The following is a 23,650-nucleotide window of genomic DNA, read 5'->3' as shown; positions in this document are numbered from 1 at the left end:
AGACCCCACTCTGTTTCCTTACCCATAACCTCTTCCTAGTCTACCAAAACAAACGGTGCTCACACACAGCTTCAGCTTTGAATTCACTCGTTTTATAAATATACACACATGTTAGGGGATGTAAAAAAGAAATCAGTTCATTCATGGAGAGTGTTTGGTGGTGGGGTGAACAAATTTCTTTTTTTTTTTAAGATTTATTTATTTATTATATGTAAGTACACTGTAACTGTCTTCAGACACACCAGAAAAGGGCATCAGACCTCATTACAGATGGTTGTGAGCCACCATGTGGTTATGGGGATTTGAACTCAGGTCCTCTGGAAGAGCAGTCAGTGCTCTTAACCACTGAGCCATCTCTCCAGCCCCGTGAAGAAATTTCTAGGACCTGAAGAATGATAGAAACATGTGACATGTGACAGCAGGAGTGAGTAAAGTTAGCTTTTGTTCTAGCTCACAGCACAGTGTGGAGAACCAGGGAGATCTCTCAGTGTGGAGAACCAGACAGATCCGTCTCAGTGTGGAGAACAAGGGAGATCTGTCTCTGTGTGGAGAACCAGAGAGATCTATCTCAGTGTGGAGAACCAGGGAGATCCGTCTCAGTGTAGAGAACCAGGGAGGTCTGTCTCAGTGTGGAGAACCACAGAGATCTGTCTCTGTGTGGAGAACCAGAGAGATCTGTCTCTGTGTGGAGAACCAGGGAGATCTGTCTCAGTGTGGAGAACCACAGAGATCTGTCTCTGTGTGGAGAACCAAGGAGATCTGTCTCTGTGTGGAGAACCAGGGAGATCTGTCTCAGTGTGGAGAACCAGGGAGATCTGTCTCTGTGTGGAGAACCAGGGAGATCTGTCTCAGTGTGGAGAACCAGGGAGATCTGTCTCTGTGTGGAGAACCAGGGAGATCAGTCTCTGTGTGGAGAACCAGGGAGATCTGTCTCAGTGTGGAGAACCAGGGAGATCTGTCTCTGTGTGGAGAACCAGGGAGATCAGTCTCTGTGTGGAGAACCAGAGAGATCTGTCTCTGTGTGGAGAACCAGGGAGATCTGTCTCTGTGTGGAGAACCAGAGAGATCTGTCTCTGTGTGGAGAACCAGGGAGATCAGTCTCTGTGTGGAGAACCAGGGAGATCTGTCTCTGTGTGGTTCCCACAGGGCACTGGGCTGAAGGCTCCAGGTCCTCAGCTCCACAGACATCCATTTATTATTATTAGTGATTAGTGTTTGTGCGCCTGTGTGTGTGTGTGTGTGTGTGCGTGTGTGTGTAGGGGCACGAACATGCCACAGTGCACTTGTGGCAGTCAAAGGACACCTCTTGGCCTGCTTCTTCTGCGGTGGATTCTGGGGATTGGACGCGGGTTGTCCTGCTCTCACATGACAAGAAGTGTTACCTGCTGAGCCATTTCCATGGCCTCTGGTCACTTCTTCAGTGTGAACCAGACGGTTGTGGATTGATGAAGGTAAACGGGGTGCACAGTAAGCCCTCCATCCCTAGCGAGTGTACGGAGCCCACCACTGATAGCACTAAGCCTGCATTTGCTCTGCTTTAGGACAAAATTCAATGTGTATTGCACACAGGAAAATAAGGTTATATGGACCCAAGGACTGTGGTACCATGATGGTTGGTTTTGTAATGAGGTGGGTTGGAATTCTACCCATCCTCGTAGCCGGGAAGGGGAGTGCGGTGTCTTATCACACTATCCAGAAAAATGTGTGGTTTTGTTTAATGAGTGAATTGTATATTTCTGGCACTTTCCGTTAAATATTTTCAGTTTGGCCTGAGTTTAACCACAGATAACTGAAACCATGGGGAGTTAAACCATGAGTCTAGAGAGCAATTGTTGCTAAATAGTGACCAGCGCCAACCTTGCCACATAGGGACTAACTAACCTGCTGAATTTTATCTGTGCTTTTCCGTGTGGAAAGGTACTTTAAAAGGTTTTTTTTATTTTATTCATCTCGATTTATTCATTAATATTCATTTTAATAATCTTTATTCTCGCTTGACATTCTCAATAACCATATTTAATGTAAACTTCAAGGACCTACTATGTACAACATCATCCTACTATGTTCTAGGATTGCATGGATGGTGTTGCAAAATAGCGGTGATCTCCAGTTAGAGATGAGCCTCTGAGAGCAGAGGAGACTTGTCATACCCCAACACTGGGGCAACAAGCTCTGGAGACACATTACTGGGACTCCAGCCAGTCTGAAGGCAGCTGCCAGTCTGACGGCGGCTGCTGATTCCTGCCTCTGACCACAGGTACCCGCAAGATGGAGTACAAGGGCAGCAGCTGGCACGAGACCTGCTTCACCTGCCAGCGCTGCCAGCAGCCCATTGGAACCAAGAGCTTCATACCGAAGGAGAATCAGAACTTCTGTGTGCCCTGCTACGAGAAGCAGTATGCCCTGCAGTGCGTGCAGTGCAAAAAGGTGCTCCAGATCCCTTGGGGTCTCTTGTCCTTCTCAGCTTCCGTCCTTGGCCCAGCTGTCATGAAGAAACACCTGTCCCGTTTCCATGCTACGAGAGCTTGCCCATTCCTGCCTTGCATGTCTGTTCTTTGGGAGTCTGTGTGTTGATCTGTTGGACCTGGGAGCTGGTTTCTCTGTCTGTCTGTCTGTCTCTGTCTCTCTGTCTCTGTCTCTCTCTCTTTCAAAGAGAAAAATCATGCCTTCAGTAACATTTCCAAATGTTTCCAACCTGATGCTGGAGGGCAGGGGAACTCCCTATCTCTAACTTGTGTCTGGTAAGCTGGTCTTGGATGAACAAGAACCACGGACCAGGTCTGCCACTCTCTCCCACATACAGCTCCCTGGATGATGGCACCTCTCGGGCCTCAGTGCCCTTAGGACCTACGCCAGCCTGTTAGGTTAAGCCCTTCCCTCTCCTCACGTCCCTGCACCACTGTTCTCTGCCACATTCTTTGCTCAGCTTACCCCTGCCCTAGCTTCTTCTGGGATCTCTTTCTGCTGTGCAGTCACCTCTTCTGGCTTAGAAACAGTTTGGTCCCCTCCAGCAAGGCTCATCTTGACAGGGCACTCTCATCGGGTTCACCCATGGTGAACTCAGGTAGTACATCTTGAATGCCGTGTTCGTTCGTGTGTGTTTGATGGCCGTAGAATGTATTTATTTGGGTCCACGCACAACAGAAACCTGAGCACTGTCTAGGGGTCATTGACCATGAGACCAGCTCCACTGCCAGGGCTATAAACCTGTAGGTAGCACTACAGACTTCACATTGTAACACCATGATAGTGTCCCGGTGGCTCCTTTGAGTCACTTGTCCTGTCACCTGCCCATTGGTGCGGTCCTTTTAGTTGCAAAATAATGAAGAAGGTGTAGTCTTGTGGGTGCGGATGCTGATTCTGGGTATTTTTAAGCCTCTGCCTCTCTACTTATGTACTGGCTGAGCTTGAGACGAGCCGGAGAGGCCACCATTTGTAGGATTTGACAGAAGGCTTCCACAGAGATTGGTCCCTTTCTCTTCGTCACCCCAACTTTGTAGGTAGAACTGAGGTCTCTAGCCTCAGCTCCAGGGCCACTGAGAAGGAGCGGTTGATGCCTTCAATGTTGCCTCTGATCATGACTTCACCCCTGTGCCACCTTCCTATTTGGGAGGGTGACAAGGCTCTGGAGTATCCACCCATACCTTCTGTTCCCCTGTACTACTGTGAGACCTAGAGAGCCAGGGTCACTAGGGAGAAAGGCAGGAGTGACAGCAGTGGATGCTATCCACAGTAGCATAAAGTGTGTGAGGTATGAGGTTCCTTTACCACTTTAACAGAGTGCACATTTGTCTCGGGTGGAAAGGGCATCTTACATCATCCACAGGAAACAGCCGTGACAGATGTCTAACCAGAAACGAGCAGTCCTGACTCTTGCACGTGTCTCCCCCAGCCTATCACCACAGGGGGCGTTACTTACCGGGATCAGCCCTGGCACAAGGAATGCTTCGTGTGCACAGCCTGCAAGAAGCAGCTATCTGGGCAACGCTTCACGGCGCGGGATGAGTTCCCATACTGCCTGACCTGCTTCTGTGACTTGTATGCCAAGAAGTGTGCTGGGTGCACCAACCCCATTAGTGGTAAGTGTCTGCTTCCTGGAACAACATGGACACCTAGAGTGTTAGATATTAACGGGTGTTGTTAATATCTAGAGGCTCTGAGCCCAACAAATGTTTCTGCTTCTCTGCTGCATGACCTCAGAACACAGCTGGTGACTTTCCCTTAAGCTAGTGACATGGTGGCCATGTAGAACCACTGGCCCGTCACCTAGTGTTTCTGCTTGGGTCTGAGTCTATTATGGTCACGTGAACAAAATGAATGGTGCATTTCGGTCCCAGCAGCAGGCCTGGCATTTGAAGTATTCATGTCATCTCAGTGTCATCCCAGTGACACTCTTCTAGCCACAAACCACAGCTAGGTGGGGGGCACATTTCTGGGTAGTTTATTCATAGCACAGTCCCCAGAGTGTCTGACAAAGTGAGAGCCCAAAATATGTCAGGCTGGCTGACCAATATCTGGACTGAGCTCTTGAGTTTGCTGAAGATACTGAAGGTGGCGACAACTGGCTTCAGACTAACGCCCTGGGATTGTTTGCTGTGCCAATCACTGGCAGGGAACATTGGGTGCAAGTATTCTGTCACATGTAGGAGTTTCTCCAAGTGGATTTTCCAACCCCATTCATTCAGTCTATCTGGCTTTGTTTGTTCTTTATTGCTCTGATAAATCAAGAAAATGCCCAGCAGACTACCTGACTACACCCCCCCCCCCACGAGAGCTCCCCTTTGCCCCAGCTCTCTGCTGTAGAACTTGCCAAGGGTGTGAGAAGTATGCAGTGGTGTAGATGCCAGGGTGTCCTAAAAGCTTGAGAGGGGGGCTGGAGGATGACTCAGTGGTTCAGGGTACTGGATGCTCTCCCAGAGGACCTGGTTTCAAGTCTCAGCACCCATCCAGTGCTACACCATATCTGCAGCTCCAGCACCAGGAACCCAGCGCCGTCTTCTGGCCATTGGCATGCACATGGTGCACAGAGATAAACAGGTAAACACGAGTAGAAAGTTGAAACACAAGTCTCAAAATGAGAATGGAAAGTACCTTGGCTCTGCAACTCATTCACCTCCACATGCTAAGAAGAGGCACCACCATTTCCCAAGCCTTTAGCAGCCCTGGGAACTTTCTAGAACGTCCTAGGTGACTCAGAGGTGCAGGAAGGTTACAGCATCAGGCCTGAAGCCCAGATTAGATTCTGCCAGGGCCAGTGGCAAAGTTCTGGTTCTAGGACTAGGGAAGGCAATTTATATGGAAACTGGGCCCTGGGTACTACTTCCTTCCCACCCCCCTTTTGTGGTTCTGTGAACCGAGCCCAGGATTCACACATACTAGGTAAGCACTCGGCAACTAAGTTACAGCCTCAGTTCCAAAAAGTTGCGTCCCTCCCCACGAGCTATTTAGGAAGAGAGGGCTGATAAGCTTGGCTAGTATGTTCTCTATCCGGCAGCAGAAGTGGTCTTTGGAAAGACACGGGTACTTCATAGAGTCACGTGCAAGGATCCAGCCTTGGCATGGTTTGCCAAATATGAAGTTTGACCTTTTCCTGGTGTGGTAGGGCTTGTTATTGTAGGACCTACGTGGTGACTTAGAGCCTTTCTAGGTCAGAAAACTTGAACTTGATCGGAGTTGGCGTGGGGCAGGTGTAGCTTCTTCCTTACAGTATGGTTTAATGACACCAAACTTCTGGTAACTGAAATTTTACCACCTAAACTTCACGGGAACAGACGGCAACTGTGACGTAAGTCCATGTATACCATCCTTCATGGTTTTTCAGGGCGTCCAGCGGTCACACAGACCCCCTTGTCGCTGATAGTGTCATCAGCACCCTGTGTACCTTAAACATCTCGTGGGGACCCGTCAGACACGAGTCAAGTTTTCTTGTTTGCCAATGCAGGAACCCAGGCAGCAGCTCGCTGTTCAGCTTCTGCCATGGCATGCCTGATCCTGACCCTGCCTCCAGCGTTGTGAGATTAAACTGGTTTTGTCCAGTCCTTAACACTTGCAGGGGTCTCGGGCCAGTGATCCTTCGTTCCTTCACTGCGCCGTACCCCAACTAACTCACTGAGCCCCTTCTGTCATCCGTAGCTCCTGCTTCTGGAGCGGAGCCCAGGGTCACCCCTCTACAAGCTGGTAGTTCCCCGGCCTTCCCAGAACTTTGCAAGGGCGGTTTTCCGATCCTTCTCTCCTCTGCCTCCGTTCCCTTTCTCACAGCGCTTAGCAAAGGCACAAGGAACTCGCTGTCTTTTCCTGTGGGGCGCAGGTTTTATTTCGGGAGAAAACAATAATGGGGGTGGGGGGGGGCAGCACTTTTTTTTTTCACAGTGCTAGTGATGGACGCCAAACCCTCACACCTTATAGGCAAGGGCTCTATTACTGAGATACCTACACGGTCAGGCCAAACCAGCGCTTTTTCAGTCTTATCGTACCCTTGTTAGAACCAGTTTCTGTTCTAAAGACCATGCGCTCCTTGAGAGTTGTTGATTATATGTGCATTCTCTGATCTCAGTTGGTCGTCTGAAGCTCACTGCGCATGTGTCATAGAGCGGGCACAAAGGTTGAAGCGGATCAAATAGTGGGGTTGGTCACCTGTGTTTTCTTTCATGCACAGGTCTGGGTGGCACAAAGTACATCTCTTTTGAAGAACGCCAATGGCACAACGACTGCTTTAACTGTAAGAAGTGCTCCCTGTCCCTGGTGGGGCGAGGCTTCCTCACAGAGAGAGACGACATCCTCTGTCCTGACTGTGGAAAGGACATCTGAAGGCAGCACCGAAGCCACGGCACGTGGCTCAAGGATTCGGGTGTTTTCTTTCACCACCAGGCAATGCTGTGTTCTGATACCCACCAGCCACCACGAGGCTTCCTCTTGCTACCCTGGCTTCATGTTTGTTGAAACCCTTTAGTTCTTTATTACTTCAGTTTCAGAGGGGACAAGATCCATCTGTAAACTCTGGATGGGAAGATGGCTTGGAATTGTATAGAAATGCCAGGCATAGTAAATGGAAAATGTCATGCGTGACTTTATAATGCATCCTTCCTTCACATTCTATTTAATTTTTAAGTGCAATTAACATTTGTTATGAACTTGAATGTATTTTCAAGGGAGAGCTGGGGTTTGCAGCTTTGTAACTTCCTTTTTTGTGTATAAAACCTAGAGTAAGATTATGTGACTTACAATAAAACTATTCAGAATAAAACATTTTGCCAAGCACAGTGCGTGAAATAATGATTAAGTTGGTTAGGGTCTCACTTCACATCACCCTTTTGAGGGTCAGTGACAACCTCAGTAAGTTCTGATGGTACAGGCTGGACTGGGGTGGTGTTCCTCAAGACTGTACCACACTGGGTTTCAGGAAAGCCTTCTGGTAGCACCAACTTTTCTCACAAGCCTCCCTTCTCCTGAAACACAACTATTCTACACTTGATGTGTAAATCTATGTTACATAACATGAATGGCAGCAAGGCTAGCAGGCTCATGACAGGGAGCCCACATTTTTAGTCACTTTCAGTAATATTGCCCTCGTCTCTATCAAGACACAAGACACACAAGGCTAGAGACAGTACCTAGTTCCTTTAACACCCCCAACTCGGCACCCTAGCAAGGGAAGGGGCACTGAGCTCTTCAGTGTGTGTGTGTGTGTGTGTGTGTGTGAGAGAGAGAGAGAGAGAGAGAGAGAGAGAGAGAATGTGTATGTATAAGCATGTATATATGTGTGAATGTTTCTGTGTGTAAATGTGTGTGTGAATGTGTATACGTGTGACTGCATGTGTGTGCATGTATATGTATAAGCATGTATATGTGTGAATGAGTGTATTGATGTGTATGTGTATATGTGAATGTGTATATGAGTAAGCGTGTGAATGTGTATGAGTGTGACTCTGCATGTGTGTGAATGTATAAGCATGTATATATGTATATGTGTGTGTGGATGTATATGTGTGTGTATGCATGCATAGGAGGTGTCAGACTGTAGCATTCCTTCTGCTGCAGCCTCACAGGAGTTACAGGATGGTCTATTGTATCCAGCTCACCCTCAGGATTTCACTAAAGAGGAACAGTACAGACACACGGACAACTCTGACTGCAGGAGCAGTTGGTGAAAGAATCTTGCCTAGTGGCTAAGCTAGGGCACGGTGAGCCTAGTTTGTGTTCATGTCTCTGTAGGACGGGGATGTTTCTACCTTTTGTTTCCTAAGAAGAGACAGTTTGATAGAGAGGCAAGCCGTGCCACAGAAAACGCATCTGTTCAGTGTACAGATGTAGTCGGTTTGTTTTTAATGGGTACAGGATGTCCTTTTATTTTTGATATCAAATGTGTTTATGATGTACATAAGTCATTTTCCACTCACCATTTCCCCTCTCTACTCCCCTTCCCAACCCTGTTGCGCCCCAACAAATCATCTCCTTCCATCATGTGATAATCCACCTACTTTTATTAGGGTTCTTGCATGAGCACAGGTGGGCTATCTACTCAAGCATGGACAATTTAGCAATAGCTACACCACCGAAGAAAACTGCTACCCTTTCCCAGCAACCACTAATCACAATAGCTCCTAAGTGAGGGGCGGGGCCTTATACACCCGTCTTGTGTTGTGTCTTAGTCTTGGTTTCTATTTCTGCACAAAATATCATGACCAAGAAGCAAGTTGGGGAGGAAAGGGTTTATTCAGCTCACACTTCCATATTGATGTTCAACACTAAAGGAAGTCAGGACAGAAACTCATACAGGGCAGGAACCTGGAGGCAGGAGCTGATGCAGAGGCCATGGAGGGTGCTGCTTACTGGCTTGCTCAACCGTTTTCTTACAGAACCCTGAACCACCAGCCCAGGGATGGCACCGCCCACAATGGCCTGGGCCCTGCCCCCTTGATCACCAATTGAGAAAATGCCTCACAGCTGGATCTCACAGAGACATTTCCTTGAGGGAGGCACCTTTCTCTGTGACAACTCCAGCTTGCATCTGGTTGCCACAAAAAACCAGTCAGCACACGCTGAAAACCAGAGCTGCTGACTTCCTGAGTCAAATGACCGTGCCATCTCTGGAAGACAGCAGCTCTCTGCGGTCCTTCCCAGACCCTGGCGTACACTCTGCCCTCTTCTCTGCAGTGTTCCCTTGGAGGAGTGATGCAGATAACCCCATTCATGGCTGAACACGGAATACTCACTGGTTGGTCATCATGCACTGCACGCAGAAGCACCTCTGACCAAGCGTGAGGGCAGCACTGATTTACCGGTATAAATAAATGCCTTCAGAAAAATGTAACAGGTTCCCTGCTAATTCTTACCATGTCTCCACTGGCTTTTCAAGACCAGGTTCTTAAACTGGGTGATGTTTAATAGAATGTGAAGTGCACACCATGGTTTGAACGAGAGATGTTCCCCAAAGTCCCGAGTATTTGAACACTTGTTCCACAGTTGGTGGTGATGTTTTGGGAGGTTACACAACCTTTAGGAGGTGGGACCTTGGTGGAGGAAGTGTGTCAGTAGGGGTGGGCTTTGAGGTTGCAGTCTCACCCCACTTCTGGTTCATTCTCTGCTTCCTGTGTGTGGATACCGACTTCAGTTTCTTGCTTCAACTGAGGGACTCTTAACTTGGCTGAATCTACAGAGAAATGTATGTTCTCCATGTTTCTTTTGATCATAGTGTCCTATCACAGCAACAGGAAAGTAACTGTATCCACTTCGGGTCTTCTGAACTTAGAGCTGACTTGAGGTTTCTGCCACCATCTTAGTTACTTCGCTATTGCTGTGATGAGACAACATGACTGAGACAACTTGGAAAAGAAAATTCAAACTGATGAAAAAAAAAAAAGAGGCCATGAGTTTGAAGAAGAGCAAGAAGGGATATGTGCGGCAGTTTAGAGACAGGAAAAGGAGAAATTAAAAAAAAGCATTTAATTTGGTTTATAGGCTCAGGGGGTTAGAGTCCATGATGGTGGAGTTGAAGAAACAGCTGAGAGCTTACATCTTGATCCACAAACAAGATGAGAGTGAACAGTGGGAATGGCAGGAGTCTTGAGATCTCAAAGCCCAACCCAGTGATTCACCTCCTCCAGGACATATATCCTTCCCCAGCAGTTCATGGAGGAAACAATCTGTTTTTCACCCCCTCGTGTGTTTGTGTGTGTTCAACCTTACCTGAGTAATGAGTGTGGCAGTTCCTTTTACGTTACAGAACTACTGAACAAACACTGTTGGGACAAGCTCATCTTTAAAGGCTCGGTAAGAGCTGGAAGTAAACCCATGTGGTTAACAAAGAGTATACTGTCCGTACTTACTACACCCACGTCACACGCAGACATCTCGTGTCCTCCCTCGCATTGCCTGTACTCTTTTCCACAACATTCCTAAGTCCTGGAAAGGGTTGATGTAGATGTTCCATTTAGGGAAGAGCCCTCAACAGTTAATATCGGCATACTTACTATCAGCATACTTATTATCAGCATCATTAGCAGCACCCCGAGAGTATTTGGATTTACCATGGCTTGCTGTAAAAAGAAACTTCTTGATCAATGGTAAGAGCAGCCCTTAGTTATTGGGATAAGATGGGTGGGGTGAGCATTATCAGAATTCACTATATAGATGTACTAAATTGCCAAAGGAAAAATTAAAAATTGTATATTTTCATACTAAAATTTCAAGACAAATTTTAAAATTCTTAAAAGAGCAATTTGCCCATTTTTTCCTGTAGTTTCTAAGCAACTGAAAAAAGGCATTTCAGTTCATAAAACACACTAGTGCAAGACCGTCTTTGCTCTTTTTGGTTCGAAATAGAAAATTACCAGAGTATTTTCCAAGTTTCTTGATTTAGAATTTCAGTCTTCCAATGCAGTAACATTAAGATCGCAGCTGAGGAATTCGTCACTTAAGCTCAGAGCTGTACCAGGTACTGAGGAGGTTCGAGCAGGAGGGATGAGGTAGAACTGGCCTCAGGAGAGCACCCACCCTCCCCAGAGGGTAGGTCAGCTGGTCACTTCAGCTAAGCTTCTGCTTTGTCCCATTTATTACTTAGGAGCCCTTGGGGGGATGCACACTGGCATGTCAATCAAGATCTTAAGTGTAACGTCACTAACTGCACTCTTGCCCACAAAAGGGACCCAAACTGGGCTGCTGGAACTTGGATAAGATTATGTCACACATAATGACACTTCCCGAACCAGTTTCTTCAGTCACATAAGCCAAAGGAATGGTTTTCATTTTATTTGTATTGCAAATGACAGGTCTGTTCAAGATAGTTTTATTCAGTTTATTTAAATAAGGACAAGACTCTTAAAAGACTATACATACAAAAAAATGTACATTACAAGGTCAACCTTTTCTATACTGAATTACAAAACTTACACAAGCATCTAATAAAAGCACACTTAAAAACATGTTGACCAATTAGTAGCCTCTCAACAATGCTCAAATTCCACAGTAGTAAGTAGAGAAAGCTCTTACATATGGGGATGATTTAATCTACTGGCAGTTTTACTTAATGTAAGTTTTTATAAGGTCATTGCTGTTGAATGAGTCTCTATATCAGTTTTAGAACTGTCTCTCAAACTTAAGTCAACCAAAACAGAATTTCAAATGAAAATTTCAATTTTGAAGAATTTTAATACCAGCGAACACAGCCTCAAGGTGGTAGTAAGCCACTCTTCCAATTGTCAGGCAGCTGCCTAAATAAGGCTACTCTGGAAAACTATGCTGCTGTGACAGCCATCGGGAAGCAACTCAGTGTCCTGATGCTACAGGATTCCAGACTGTAGGATCCACACAGTGGTCTATGACCCCCTCAGATGTAAGAGGGTTGGGGGTCAGACTATCTTCACCCCTTAGTGAATGGAGTAAGGTCACAGACACAATACAACCTGAAGCTTAGACCTAGAGCAGAGAGGAAGGAGAGTGGGGAAGAGATCAGGATATACAAAGTAGGAAAAGAATGAGGTTGACTTGCCGATGGTAGATGTGCCTTTTGTACCTCAAATGCCATTCATTTGCCCAACCCAGGAACAGGGATAGCTTGCCTCACTGGGATACAGAATCAAAAGCAACAATACCAACCCTATGCACTACTAAGTAAACTTACTCCAGAATAGTTCTCTACTCTCACTGAGTCCTAACCCAAACTGAAACACTGCTTCAGAATAACACTCCCAAGGCTGCGGCTCCAGGTCCCAAGGACTTGGCACGTGTCATCACGTGGATGGCGGAAGCCAGTCCCACGATCCCTTCAGGAGGCATGGCAGTCTGCGATGGAGGTACTGCGTAATACACAGTGCTCAGGTCAATGCTTCTCCACACTTCAAACTCAAGACAGCTCAATAATATGCTGCTATGTGAGCGTAGATGCTGAATGTTCATAGTATAAACTTCAATTTGAAGCAACAGTGTTACACAGTTCAGCTGTTATTACCAACCTACTCTGTAAGTTAAATATACAAATTAAAAATTAATTTCACTGAGTAACTAAAAATAAGTTCCCACTGACTTAAAACTGTCAAACGGCTAACTCTCTCCTTAAAGAGAGAGACACCGAAGGAAGCAGAGAGGTCAACTGAATACAAAATACAATGTGTTTTCTACTTTAAAAGCTGCACTTTAAAAGTCTACCTTGACGATTACATATAGGAGCACAGTCCCTTTCACCAACTTATCAACCCTGCAGATAACAATGTATTTAAGACGTTACTGTAGCATCAACAATTTGTGCAACACTTAATATAATTCTGTCTTATGTGTACAAATTTAGTCTGGGAAAAAAAAGCAGAACGTTTAAAAACTACAGGGTTAAGGTCTAAGAACAGTACTTACCTGCAAGGCTGATTTAGTTTTTGTAAGGCTATTCTGATAAATGAACTAAAATGGTTGTTTTAACAAATCAAAGAAAGGAGATGACCACACGGCACACCAACAAGGTGAACCAACAATTTGGAGATTATACATGGAAAAAATATACAGTATCTCTTGCTCTTAGTTAGACATACAAAGGAGCAGATACTAGAAGTCACGCACGTAAAGCAGACAGTGTTTTCTCATTTGCCTGCATATATAAGTGGATAACGCTACTTGCACAAAAATAAAGACCCCTGCTTAGCCCTGCAGGAAGTCGTGAACACATGAACCTCTTCAGTAAGGAGTCCAATTTCTGCTGCACTCTATGGTGAATCCCGACTCCAGAGTCCTGACAATGACGACTGCCTACTCCACAGCAGTGACAAGCACCCCCCACCACTGACACGTTCTGATTTCTGATGTTTAGAATTCTCGGACCCATCACCCCCAAACTTTCTGACATGGAGTACTGCCTCTCACATGATCACCCAACCTGAAGACTGTGAAATCGTCTCATTTTAAAAAGATAAAGCTCAGACAAGAAATAGCTGAACTCACAGTGAGACCTCAAGCCGCTTGAAAAGAGCAGGCGAGGCCCCTGTAAGCCGAGAACATTCTAAAGACAAAGCCGCTTTTACCACTGAGGAGGCATGGCGAACCCTGATCTTCCTTCTGCTTTCCGTGGGACAAAGTGGCACACGTAACTGAGGAGCAGAATGCTTTTCCATTAACACACTTTTCTTGGCAAACCCTTCAAGACACAGGCAGCAATATTTACCACAGCACTGTGAACTGCTATATGCTTCTGCTTGGGGAAAGAAATTTATAGAGGATTTTAAAAAGAAATCCTTCCCTAATCGGGACATGAAAGTCAAGACACTGTAAGGAAGGGAAGTAGGAGTAGAGGGCAGGAGAGAAGGGAAAGACTCATTTTCCAAACCTATTTTAAACCTCAAGAACATCCCTCAGTATTCAGGACCTCTGTAAATACTGTGGACTCATCTGGAGACTGCAGCTGCAGCTCTATTTACATTTTGGAGGCTTCCCTTCATGGCCATGTCACATGCTGTATCTTCCTCTTTGCTTCTGGAGGCTTCAGGTGATTCTAGAAGACAGGAACAGAAACATCTGTAACAACAGATGCCTCAGAACAGCTCAAAGAGCACTGATCCAGCCAAGGCCGGCTACAGGTCCACCAGAACAAGAGCACTTCTGCCCTCTGGTGGGAATGGTGCTCAGATTCTAAAGTAATCTGTCTGTCCCGTGGCTTTCAAATGTTCTGTGCCAAGGTCATTTACACACACACACACACACACACACACACACACACACACACACACACACGGGAGAGGGAATAGGCCTCTCTTGAAGCTCTTAGCTCACCCCCCTCCCTGATGTCACTTCACGAGACGAGTTCACTAAATATTTACATTTCTAAGGTAATACCTATCTATGTGTGTGCGAATGCCTCTGTGTGTGTATATATACATACAAAGGTCATGGTTGTGTAAGTACATATATCTCAAAGGCTCACTTCTCATTGTAGTAGTATTTCAGATGTGGATTATTAATTTTAAATTTTTTTAAAAGATTTATTATATGTATGTGAGTAAGTACACTGTTACTGCCTTTAGACACACTAGAAGAGGGCATCAGATCCCATTACAGATGGTTGTGAGTCACCATGTGGTTGCTGGGAATTGAACTCAGGACCTCTGGAAGAGCAGCCAACTCTCTTAACCACTGAGCCATCTCTCTAGCCTCGGATTTTTCTCTTTTCATCCCATATTATCCCACAAAAGTGGTTAAAATAAGTATGTAAGCAGATTTCTGTCTAGCATATGTTCTGTAATAAAAGTAGTCTGGACACTTAACTGGAAATGTCACGCAGCTGTGACATATGAAATCCATGCATCAGATGCTTCAAATCAGCAGAACACAGATATGTAAGAGAGTCCCCTTAGAGCTCCTCTATCCTTCCAAAGTTAAGTAATTTGGTGTTTGGGGAAGAGCAGAGTCTAAGGTAGGTTTAAGTGCAAACAGACTTAAGGCCCAGGCCCAAATACTACTTTATAAATGTGAGGCCCAGATGATAGCATGCTGAGCCTCACAACAAAGAAGTACTCAGCTTTGTGATTCTAAGATGGAAAGAGAAAAATTTTAGGAAATCTGCCTCTCTGCATTCATTTTATATACAAAGAAATTTAGTGAACTTTCAAACACAATAATCATTGTGGTTTTTAAGTTCCACGTTTCAAATGTATGAGCTATGGGGTGTAAAAACCAGTCACTGCAGACGTCCCGGACAGGAAGTGGGCACTGTGGGCTGTGCAGTCAGGTAGGAGCGTGTGATCTCTTCACTGGTACACTCACCGAGCTAGAACCTCACCCTCTGCTCCACAGCCCGGCTCGGACAGAGATGCACACTGCACCTGCTCTGCAATACCTACTGGGTAGACTGGGCAGGTGGGGAAGCACCCCGCTCAGGGCTCCAGTGGGAGCACTAAGCCTTCCTGCTGTAGGGACTGGTCTCAGGGTGACCCTTTATGTCAGTATAGTAAAGATCAGCTTAACTATCAAAATTCCACACGTTTGAGATGGAGCCAAATTTTAACCTCTATCCTGTTTCCAGACCACAGCCCACTGAAGGAAACAGGCAGCTCTTAGCACCTGGAGCTACAGAGGATGCTCAGGCCATGCTCAACCTGGACGCCATCCCCACACTTACGGTGGCCTCTGCCTCTTCCTTAGGAGCGGACCGCTTTAATTTCACAGGAGTAGTTCCAACAGGCGACAGAGGTGGTGACGTCACTAGGCCCGAAGGACTTTTTGTGTGCGTTAAGTCATGGTTCTGCTTAGTGTCATTATTACTGTGCTCCATTTTATTGTTCATAGGTAAATTGGAAAACAAAACGAGGGGTGAAATCCTGGAAGAATTCGGTGACTTCCGAAAGGGATCACCGCTGGAGCCTGTCTGGGTGGGAGGCCTGAGCCGGTCGTCTGCTCCGTTCTCCGTCTTTTTCACTTTGATGCTTGTGCTTGTTGAACTGCCATCGAACACAATGAGGGGTCTTTTCCTTAATCCATCCACAGCACTGCCCCTGAAAGCAGAGACGTTCTCGTGTAAGCACCACACAGGCTGGCAGGTCAACTGGCAACAAGGTTTAGTGAGCAGACTGTGGTGAAGGGAATAACTGGAAATAAGATCCCCCAGGCCCTAAGAAACGATTTCTACTGCTTTAAAGTGCGTAATATTTATTTGTGAGAAACTCCATTATCATTTATAATGAGACATCCCCATAGTCTTGGGAGTGTGAATTTTTGGTCCCCAGTAGGCAGTGCTGCTTGGGCAGGTAGAAGCTGTGGCCTTTCTAGAAGTGCCTCAATGGGGGAGGACTATGAGAGCTCAGACTCCTGCCATTCCCAGCTAGTTCTCCATTTTCTACTTGCAGTTCAAGATGGGAGCTCACAACTGTGCACTGCTGACTTCCACAATTGCCTGCTGGATGGATTGCTCTGGATTAAGGGAAAGGCCCCCTCATAAGCCCAAATAAGACCTTCTGTCTACAAACTGCTTTGATATTGGTGTTGTATCAAAGAAGTAAAAATAACTAATATAAATATTAATTAACTCCATAATAAAAAGACCAGCTTATTAGTACTGCTATCCTGTCCATGTGATCATAATTTACAAGAGAAAGTACAAGACAGTGTCAAGACTCCCACAGCAGTCCACAAACAACAAAGCAAAACCCCACTACAGTCACCACGTGTCTCCAGGGTCTGAACACGTTCTCATCAGTGACTGAAATATTTGTACAACTGTAATCATGGGATTTGATGAGTCTTCATGTTCACTGGCTAACGGGTGCATCTCATTCCTCCAAAGCACAGGCCTGGACATTGCAGGTAATTGTGACTACTGTGGCTCTAAACATACCTCAGTATAGAAAACACAAATAGAAACAAGGTCTAGAAGATCAGCAGTAGTGACCGGCACAAGGGACTTTGAGTAGATGGAGCTGGAAAGACTGAGCATTGCTCTGGATGAATCTCTGAGGGAGGGGTGAGTGAATGTGAAGGCTGAGACTGTGAAGTCTTCAGTAGCTAATGTATCATTCATAAAACAAACGCACTCTATAAACCCACTGTAAAGTAAGTCCACAGTGTTCACAGACCGAAGGAGCACGCTTTACTGTGAAACAGCCTCCATCTTCATTCCGACCTTGAGACCTCCATGCCCACCCTCATCTTCGGTTGCTTACATCATCTGAGGGAGGGCATGCAGTATCTGAGGGAGGGCATGCAGAATATGAGGGAGGGCATGCAGTATCTGAGGGAGACATGCAGTATCTGAGGGAGGGCATGCAGAATGAGGGGGGGGGGCATGCAGAATATGAGGGAGGGCATGCAGTATCTGAGGGAGGACATGTAGAATCTGAGGGAGGGCATGCAGTATCTGAGGGGGGGCATGCAGAATATGAGGGAGGGCATGCAGAATATGAGGGAGGGCATGCAGTATCTGAGGGGAGGCATGCAGTATCTGAGGGAGGGCATGCAGAATCTGAGGGGGGGCATGCAGTATCTGAGGGAGGGCATGCAGTATCTGAGGGAGGGCATGCAGAATCTGAGGGGGGGCATGCAGTATCTGAGGGAGAGCATGCAGAATCTGAGGGAGGACATGCAGAATCTGAGGGAGGACATGCAGAATCTGAGGGAGACATGCAGTATCTGAGGGAGGGCATGCAGTATCTGAGGGGGGGCATGCAGTATCTGAGGGAGACATGCAGTATCTGAGGGAGGGCATGCAGTATCTGAGGGAGGGCATGCAGTATATGGCCACAAGGCTCTAATGCAGTGGTTCTCAACCTTTTTAATGCTGCGACCCTTTAATATAGTTCTTCATGCTATGGTGATCCCCAATCACAAAGTTATTTTTTTGCTACTTCTTAACTAATTTTGCTACCCTAGTGAATTGTAATGTAAATATCTGTGCTTTCTAATGGTCTTGGGCAACCCCTGTGAAAGGGTCATTTGGCCCCCAAAAGGGTCAGGACCCACAAGATGGGAACCACCAGTTTAAAGATTTGTGTCACTTGGAGGTTGCTCTCTCTGCTTCCTGTTTGTGGTTGGAGATACAAGCTCTCAGGGGTTCCAGACACTCAGCTTGCTAGAGTGCTTCCCCACTGTGATGGTGATGGCTTCTCTCCACAAGCTGCCTTGGCCATGATGCTTTATCACAGCAACAGAAATATAACTAACACTCTGTGTCTTACCTTGGGCTAGTTATAGCACTCCTCTGGATCTACGTTTCTCCACAGGGGGGAAAATGAGTTCAGCAGAACAGGATACTTTTAGATAATTTCAACTATAATGCTCTGGTTTAAGATTCAAATTGTAAAACTCTGTATGCACAAGCAGAACTGGGGGGCTGGGAGCCCTATAGTGCTGGTATCAAACCCACACCTTGCACACCATCTAGGTAAGTGCTCTATATCTGAGCTTTAAACCTCAATCTCCACATTGCAAATTCTTAAAATAAAGCCAAAAATCTTTTCTAAACAATACCCAGGGGCTATTTAAACTGGAAGGAAAGTATGGTAAGCAGTGAACGTTTTGCTCATTACTAGGACAAGTGCTGAAATATGCTAATTATACTGCTTGAACTTGAGAATCTCAACAAGTAAATAAAATGAACGGTACATGTAACATAATTCAGAGGCTCGTAAAAGTCAGCACTAATGTGTAGCCCATACTAATACGTAATCATTCCTGATCAAAGGTAAGACACTTGTACTTCCTTTGCAGAAGAATCACCTCAGTTAGAGGCCCACAAAAGGACTGGAGAGATGGCTCAGCAGTTACAAGCACTGACTGCTCTTCCAGAGGCTCTGAGTTCAAATCCCAGCAACCATCTGATGCCCTCTTCTGGTGTGTCTGAAGACAGCTACAGTGAACTTATATATAATAAATAAATCTTTAAAGAGAGAGAGAGACACAGACAGACAGGCTCACAAAAGATTAAAGCCACTGGTCAACTTAAAGTTACATCTTCCCTCTTTCCCAGCTCTTCAAACCTCCCCCTACGGCCTCTCGCGCATTGTCTACAATAGTGTCTATGAAGAGAAGGCCCCCAGTCAACACCACCACTAGTACAACCAACACTTACGGATCTTAGAATGGTATTCTCACGACGTAGTGAACAACAGTCACCAATCAAATGCAACTTTCTTTTTTAAATAATCTGATTAGTTTTCTGAAATTTAGGAATCTTTTAAGACTTAATGTCCATGCCTTAATCTAAGTAGCATTCTTCATTTCCAAATTTGTCAAAAAGTTTAAGATCTTACTTGACTCATCTTTTTTTTCATCAAAAGCCAACAAATTCTACTGGTTCTACCTACAAAATACATCCAGACTGTAGCCCATCAAATTCTTTAGTCAGAAAATACCATTTATTGCCTAGATTCAGCAGCAGTCCTCCACTCTCCTCCTCTTCCCTAATTCTAAGTCTTCACTGATTCTCTGTGAGTTTCCCATCATGCATCCCAATCCTACCCATCTCGCTGCCCCATCCCATTCGCCCTGGCAACCTCCCTACCAAAAGAAAAATAAATACAGTGAAGAGAAAGCATAACAGAACCTCATCATGAAGCTGTACTGTGTGACAGAGTGTTACACAGTGACCCTTCTGTCAAGACATCTTTAGTGTAAACGTCCATTTCAGCGAGTCACTGGTCTGGTTCCAGGACTCGGGCTGCTACTGCTCAGTCAATGCTAAATCTTCACTCAGATGTGCTGCTGTTGCCCTGTGCTGTGGAGATCCTGCAGCTTTGGAGCTACAGAACCAGTCCAGTCACAGCCTCCAGCGGCTCACAGATGGGGCAGAAGTTGGGCTGGGCCAACTCAAAGCCCCGGATCTGGCCTGGGTGGTAGCTGAGTGGAGCAGTGTCCAGCACTGCTCCGGCTTGATCACCCAGGGCCAAAGTAGCAAGGGGCAGGGCCAGCTCTCCCTGTCTCATGTCTTTGGGGACAGCTCACTTCCACCCCTGCCACCAGGGCCAGCTAGATTACAGCACACCATCTTTGAAAGTCCCACCTTAAGTCACTTCCTAGTTCAGCAGGGAGAGTGATCCTGTTTAAAAGAGAGGAAAGGCCACTGTGTAGGGCCATCAATGTCTTAAAACCTTCTCAATGGTTCTCATTTCAAAGAAAAGGCAAATCCTCAAATACACAAGCCCCACCAGCTTTCAGAGTCCCACAGAGTTCACAGTAGGTGCTTTACCTCCCGCTGTCTCCGATCCTGGACTGATACAACACTGACACAGACTCTGTCCGTGTGGGATAGAGGACAAACCTCTACTTCTTACAGTTCTTTCTACTGCGATGTCACTCTGTGGTCAGGGAGCCGCAGGCTAGCTTACCATACTCCACGAGTCACCTGCTCTGGTGGCTCTGCCCATCACAGCACACACTAAACTTAAAGTTTCCCTCAACTAAAGCATGGAAAAGGGGTATCAGTGTCCCCCACAATCACAGTACTTGGTGCTCATCAACAGTGACCAAATAAATGACGATTAAGTTTACCTGGTGGGAACAAGAAACAAAAACCCTTTTAGTCACAAAGGACTAGATGATCAAGCAGAGAAAAAGTACCTTTTGGTCTCATTCTTCACTTCATGGTGCTCTCTTTTCTTCTCCATCATCTTGCCCCATCTACTCTCTGGCAAATCCCTCTGAGGCAATGGCATGGCATGCTGGACATAAAGGTCAGTAAGGTTGTCTTTGTTCGCTCTTACGCCATTTTCAACAGCTATGTTCTTCTGTGTGACAGAAAACAAAAATTGCTTCAGAACACCATTTTCCATTTCATGTAACATGGTGAAAGCATTGTGCGTAAATAAATTATAAAGCTATTTTCACAATCACATGATTGTCAAACTGTATTATTACACAGGGCAGTAAAGATCCATTAAGCTCTATAAAGTTCAGCTTCCTCTTAGAGCAGCCATGTGCCCCCACTGTGAAAGGTCTACAGCCTGTAACTGCTAGACAACTCCAGCAGTAGGGGACCATTACTACTACCATCACTCCCTTTTTAATCTAAACAAAAATGGGACCTTGCCTGAGGAGAAAAATTTAAAAAAACAAAGTAACAACAAAACAACGAAAGCATCAGATTCTGTCCTTAAGCACCCGAGTCTGATTATTATGGACCTCAGTCTTATTCTGTTTTATTCCTCATGTTTCTTTTAATGTGGCAGGTACTTGCATTTTGTTGTTTTACTATGGAGATGCGCACTCCAAACACACACACACACACACCCCACTACTGCAGAAGGAAACTTAACTCTCCATTCCGAAGACAGTAACAGTTTGCCATTAGCAGTCTGTCCCACCCCGTTTCCACCACTCAATTCACAGTCCAATCACATATGCCTAAATAACGATGTACTCTCTCTCATATCCCAGTTCCCTCTCAACCTCTTAAAGCACAATAATGCAAACCACATGGGAAAAATTGGGGAAATGTATGCTTTGTAAAAACGGGAAAAGGGGCTGGAGAGATGGCTCAGCAGTTGAGAACACTGAAGGCTTTTCCACAGGTTCAGAGTTCAATTCCCAGTAATCACATGGTGGCTCACAACCATCTGTAATGGGACCCGATGCCCTCTTCTGGTGTCTGAAGAAAGCTACACCATACACAGTGTACTCATATACATAAAATAATCTTTTAAAAAATGAAAAACAAACAAACAATGCCAGTTGTTTAGATTGAACAACTTCATTTTTAAGCTGTTGAATCATCTTATTCTGCTTTCATACAGTATGTTGCTGGCTTTCAACTGGCACTGACTCCGGGGAGGACAGCATTCCCGGAGGACTTCATTTGCTTTGACCGCACTTAAGGGGCTGCCTTGTGGCAGCAGTGCTTAAAAGTGTCGTCCTTGGGTCACGAGCAAAACAGGTTAAAATGTAGTATCGGAGCATATATGGAACCTACTTAATGTGATGGGGTTCAATAATGTTTTAGTAAGCCGTTGATAATCCTGGTAAGATTAAAAGCTTGAGAACCACAGGTTAAAAGTCATTATTAAAACAGTGATGGAGAACCTGAAGAAATTAAAGATTATGGCACTGGGGTGAAGAAAAACCGCATGGGAAACACCACGTGCCGCACACATAAAACTCTAGAGAAGCTTTCAGCAATTCTGTCATTTTAAATAAAACATCACGCTTTTATGATTTGCTATTATTATCTTAGGTCACACCGCCAGGGTGGAGGTGGAGGGGCACAAGCACCACCTGGAAAACTAGATGCTTTAAGTTCTCCAAACGGTGACTGTGTCCTGAGAATGATCCTAGGAAGCAGGTCCATCTCTCTAGGACTTATCTGGGTGTCTCTAAGAGAGGCGAGAAGCTACCTAACAGACTATTTCTCAGATGTTTTGGATCCAGCCCTGACTGCCCCAGACTTCTCCCTCCCGGGAATAAGTCTATCTTTTCCGCACGCCGTTGCTTGCACACGGGCAACGGAGATCGTCTGAGACACCCTTTCCGAGCTATTGAGGATTTCTCGGGGATTCCAGTCACTCTTAGGAGATTTCCTTTGGGGATCAAGAGAAGCCCCATCGGATCAGTGTGGGCGGGGAGCGGCCACGAGTCTCCGGCAGGCCTGCCTGTCCTCCCGGTTGCCCGTCCGTCCTCGGTCGGGCCCGAGCGCCCCACCTGCTCCAGGGTGAGGAGGAGGAACTCCTGGGACAGCAGCTCAGGGTGCAGCAGCAGCTCCGCGTCCGTGCAGCTGCGACCGCACACATCCCCCGCCATGGTTGTCGCCAGGAGACCCCGGCCGGCTACCCACAAGGCACTGCGGCGTAAGCGTTGCGGAAGTGACGTAGGGCGGGGCTCTGGTGTCACTCAGCGCGCCGGAGACGTGATGCCTTTCACAGAGGGTAGAGTTCGCGGCTGGCAGACCTCTCTGACGCATCTCAGCCAAGAGGGCCGGCTGGGACGGAGAGCGAAGGGGAGTCCTGCCCAGACCACGCCGGAAGCACGGAAGGCTAAGCAACGCGAGCTGGCCGCCATTGGTCCCGCCTCCTGTGACGTCCCATGGCAGAGGCCTCAGGGATTCTCCCGACTGCTTGGAAAGACAGAATCGACCAAGAGGGCAGACAGCTGTGACCCCCCCAGTTGGCATTGCCATGTCTGAAGTCATCCTTCCTTTCGCTTTTTACAATGTCTCGGTCGTTTATTGCCTAATCTCCCTTCTACATAAAGTAAGCCCAAATAACTCTGTACTCCCCTCTCCTTGGAGGTAATAAGCATCAAGTATTGTTCCCTGGAAAGATACTTTAATAACCAGCCAGCGCACGAGTGGGAAATAATAACCAGTAGAGGGAGAAGTAGCGACAGTCCAGCGACTGTTACAGTTATTCCTCAGATCAGCCTGATGTGCTGTATAGAGTTCTTGTTTCTTGGATGAGGAAAATAAGCCATAGAAAGGATAACTGGGGATCACAGACTGACAGCGGCGAAGAACCAAGTAAACTGCCTCTGCACTTACTAACAATTACAATGAAGTAACGGGTTTTACCTTAACAAAATATTGCAGGCTTCAACAATGTTCTAATATTTTTGCGAGAAATTTTGTTCTCTTTCATCATTCATAGGAGACAGGGCCCTCAAGATTTTGCCCATTAAAAAGTTACACTTTATACCTGTGTTGAGAGCATAGTTTGTGTGCTCTATAATTATTGGAAACTTGCATTGTCTGAAAATATGAACT

General features: G+C 46.1%; 2 protein-coding genes across 4 annotated transcripts in view; one reads left to right on the top strand and one right to left on the bottom strand.

The window, feature by feature from the left end:
- The window catches only part of FHL2 (four and a half LIM domains 2), a 64,633-nt gene extending 57,395 nt beyond the window's left edge, over window positions 1-7,238 (top strand). For all 3 annotated transcript variants that reach the window (XM_080917274.1, XM_080917273.1, XM_080917275.1), the window contains 3 exons: window positions 2,258-2,427; window positions 3,893-4,079; window positions 6,656-7,238. In XM_080917274.1, coding sequence (XP_080773400.1) covers window positions 2,258-2,427; window positions 3,893-4,079; window positions 6,656-6,807 — 509 coding nt within the window. In that variant the 3' untranslated portion in view covers window positions 6,808-7,238. The remainder of the gene's footprint in view (window positions 1-2,257; window positions 2,428-3,892; window positions 4,080-6,655) is intronic.
- Window positions 7,239-11,312: 4,074 nt separating this feature from the next.
- LOC308420840 (ashwin) lies at window positions 11,313-22,714 on the bottom strand. Its single transcript, XM_080917133.1, has 4 exons — window positions 22,594-22,714; window positions 20,521-20,687; window positions 15,593-15,965; window positions 11,313-13,969 (listed from the first exon to the last, which is right to left on the bottom strand). The coding sequence occupies exons 1-4, from the start codon at window positions 22,690-22,692 to the stop codon at window positions 13,913-13,915; spliced, it is 696 nt and encodes a 231-aa protein (XP_080773259.1). The 5' UTR covers window positions 22,693-22,714; the 3' UTR covers window positions 11,313-13,912.
- Window positions 22,715-23,650: the final 936 nt, after the last annotated feature.

Source organism: Micromys minutus (genome assembly GCF_963924665.1).
Source record: "Micromys minutus genome assembly, chromosome: 5".
Lineage (NCBI taxonomy): Eukaryota > Metazoa > Chordata > Mammalia > Rodentia > Muridae > Micromys > Micromys minutus.
The sequence above is the reverse complement of the archived record's forward strand: the minus strand, read 5'-3'. Positions and strand labels throughout refer to the sequence as shown.

What these genes read in the sequence shown, in the direction of transcription:
- LOC308420840 (XM_080917133.1), bottom strand. Translation starts at nt 22,692, where the DNA reads ATGGCGGGGGATGTGTGCGGTCGCAGCTGCACGGACGCGGAGCTGCTG. An exon ending in TCCTCCTCACCCTGGAGCAG is followed by an intron (nt 20,688 to 22,593) that starts GTGGGGCGCTCG and finishes TCTGTCACACAG; the next exon opens with AAGAACATAGCTGTTGAAAA. An exon ending in GTGAAGAATGAGACCAAAAG is followed by an intron (nt 15,966 to 20,520) that starts GTACTTTTTCTC and finishes CTCTGCTTTCAG; the next exon opens with GGGCAGTGCTGTGGATGGAT.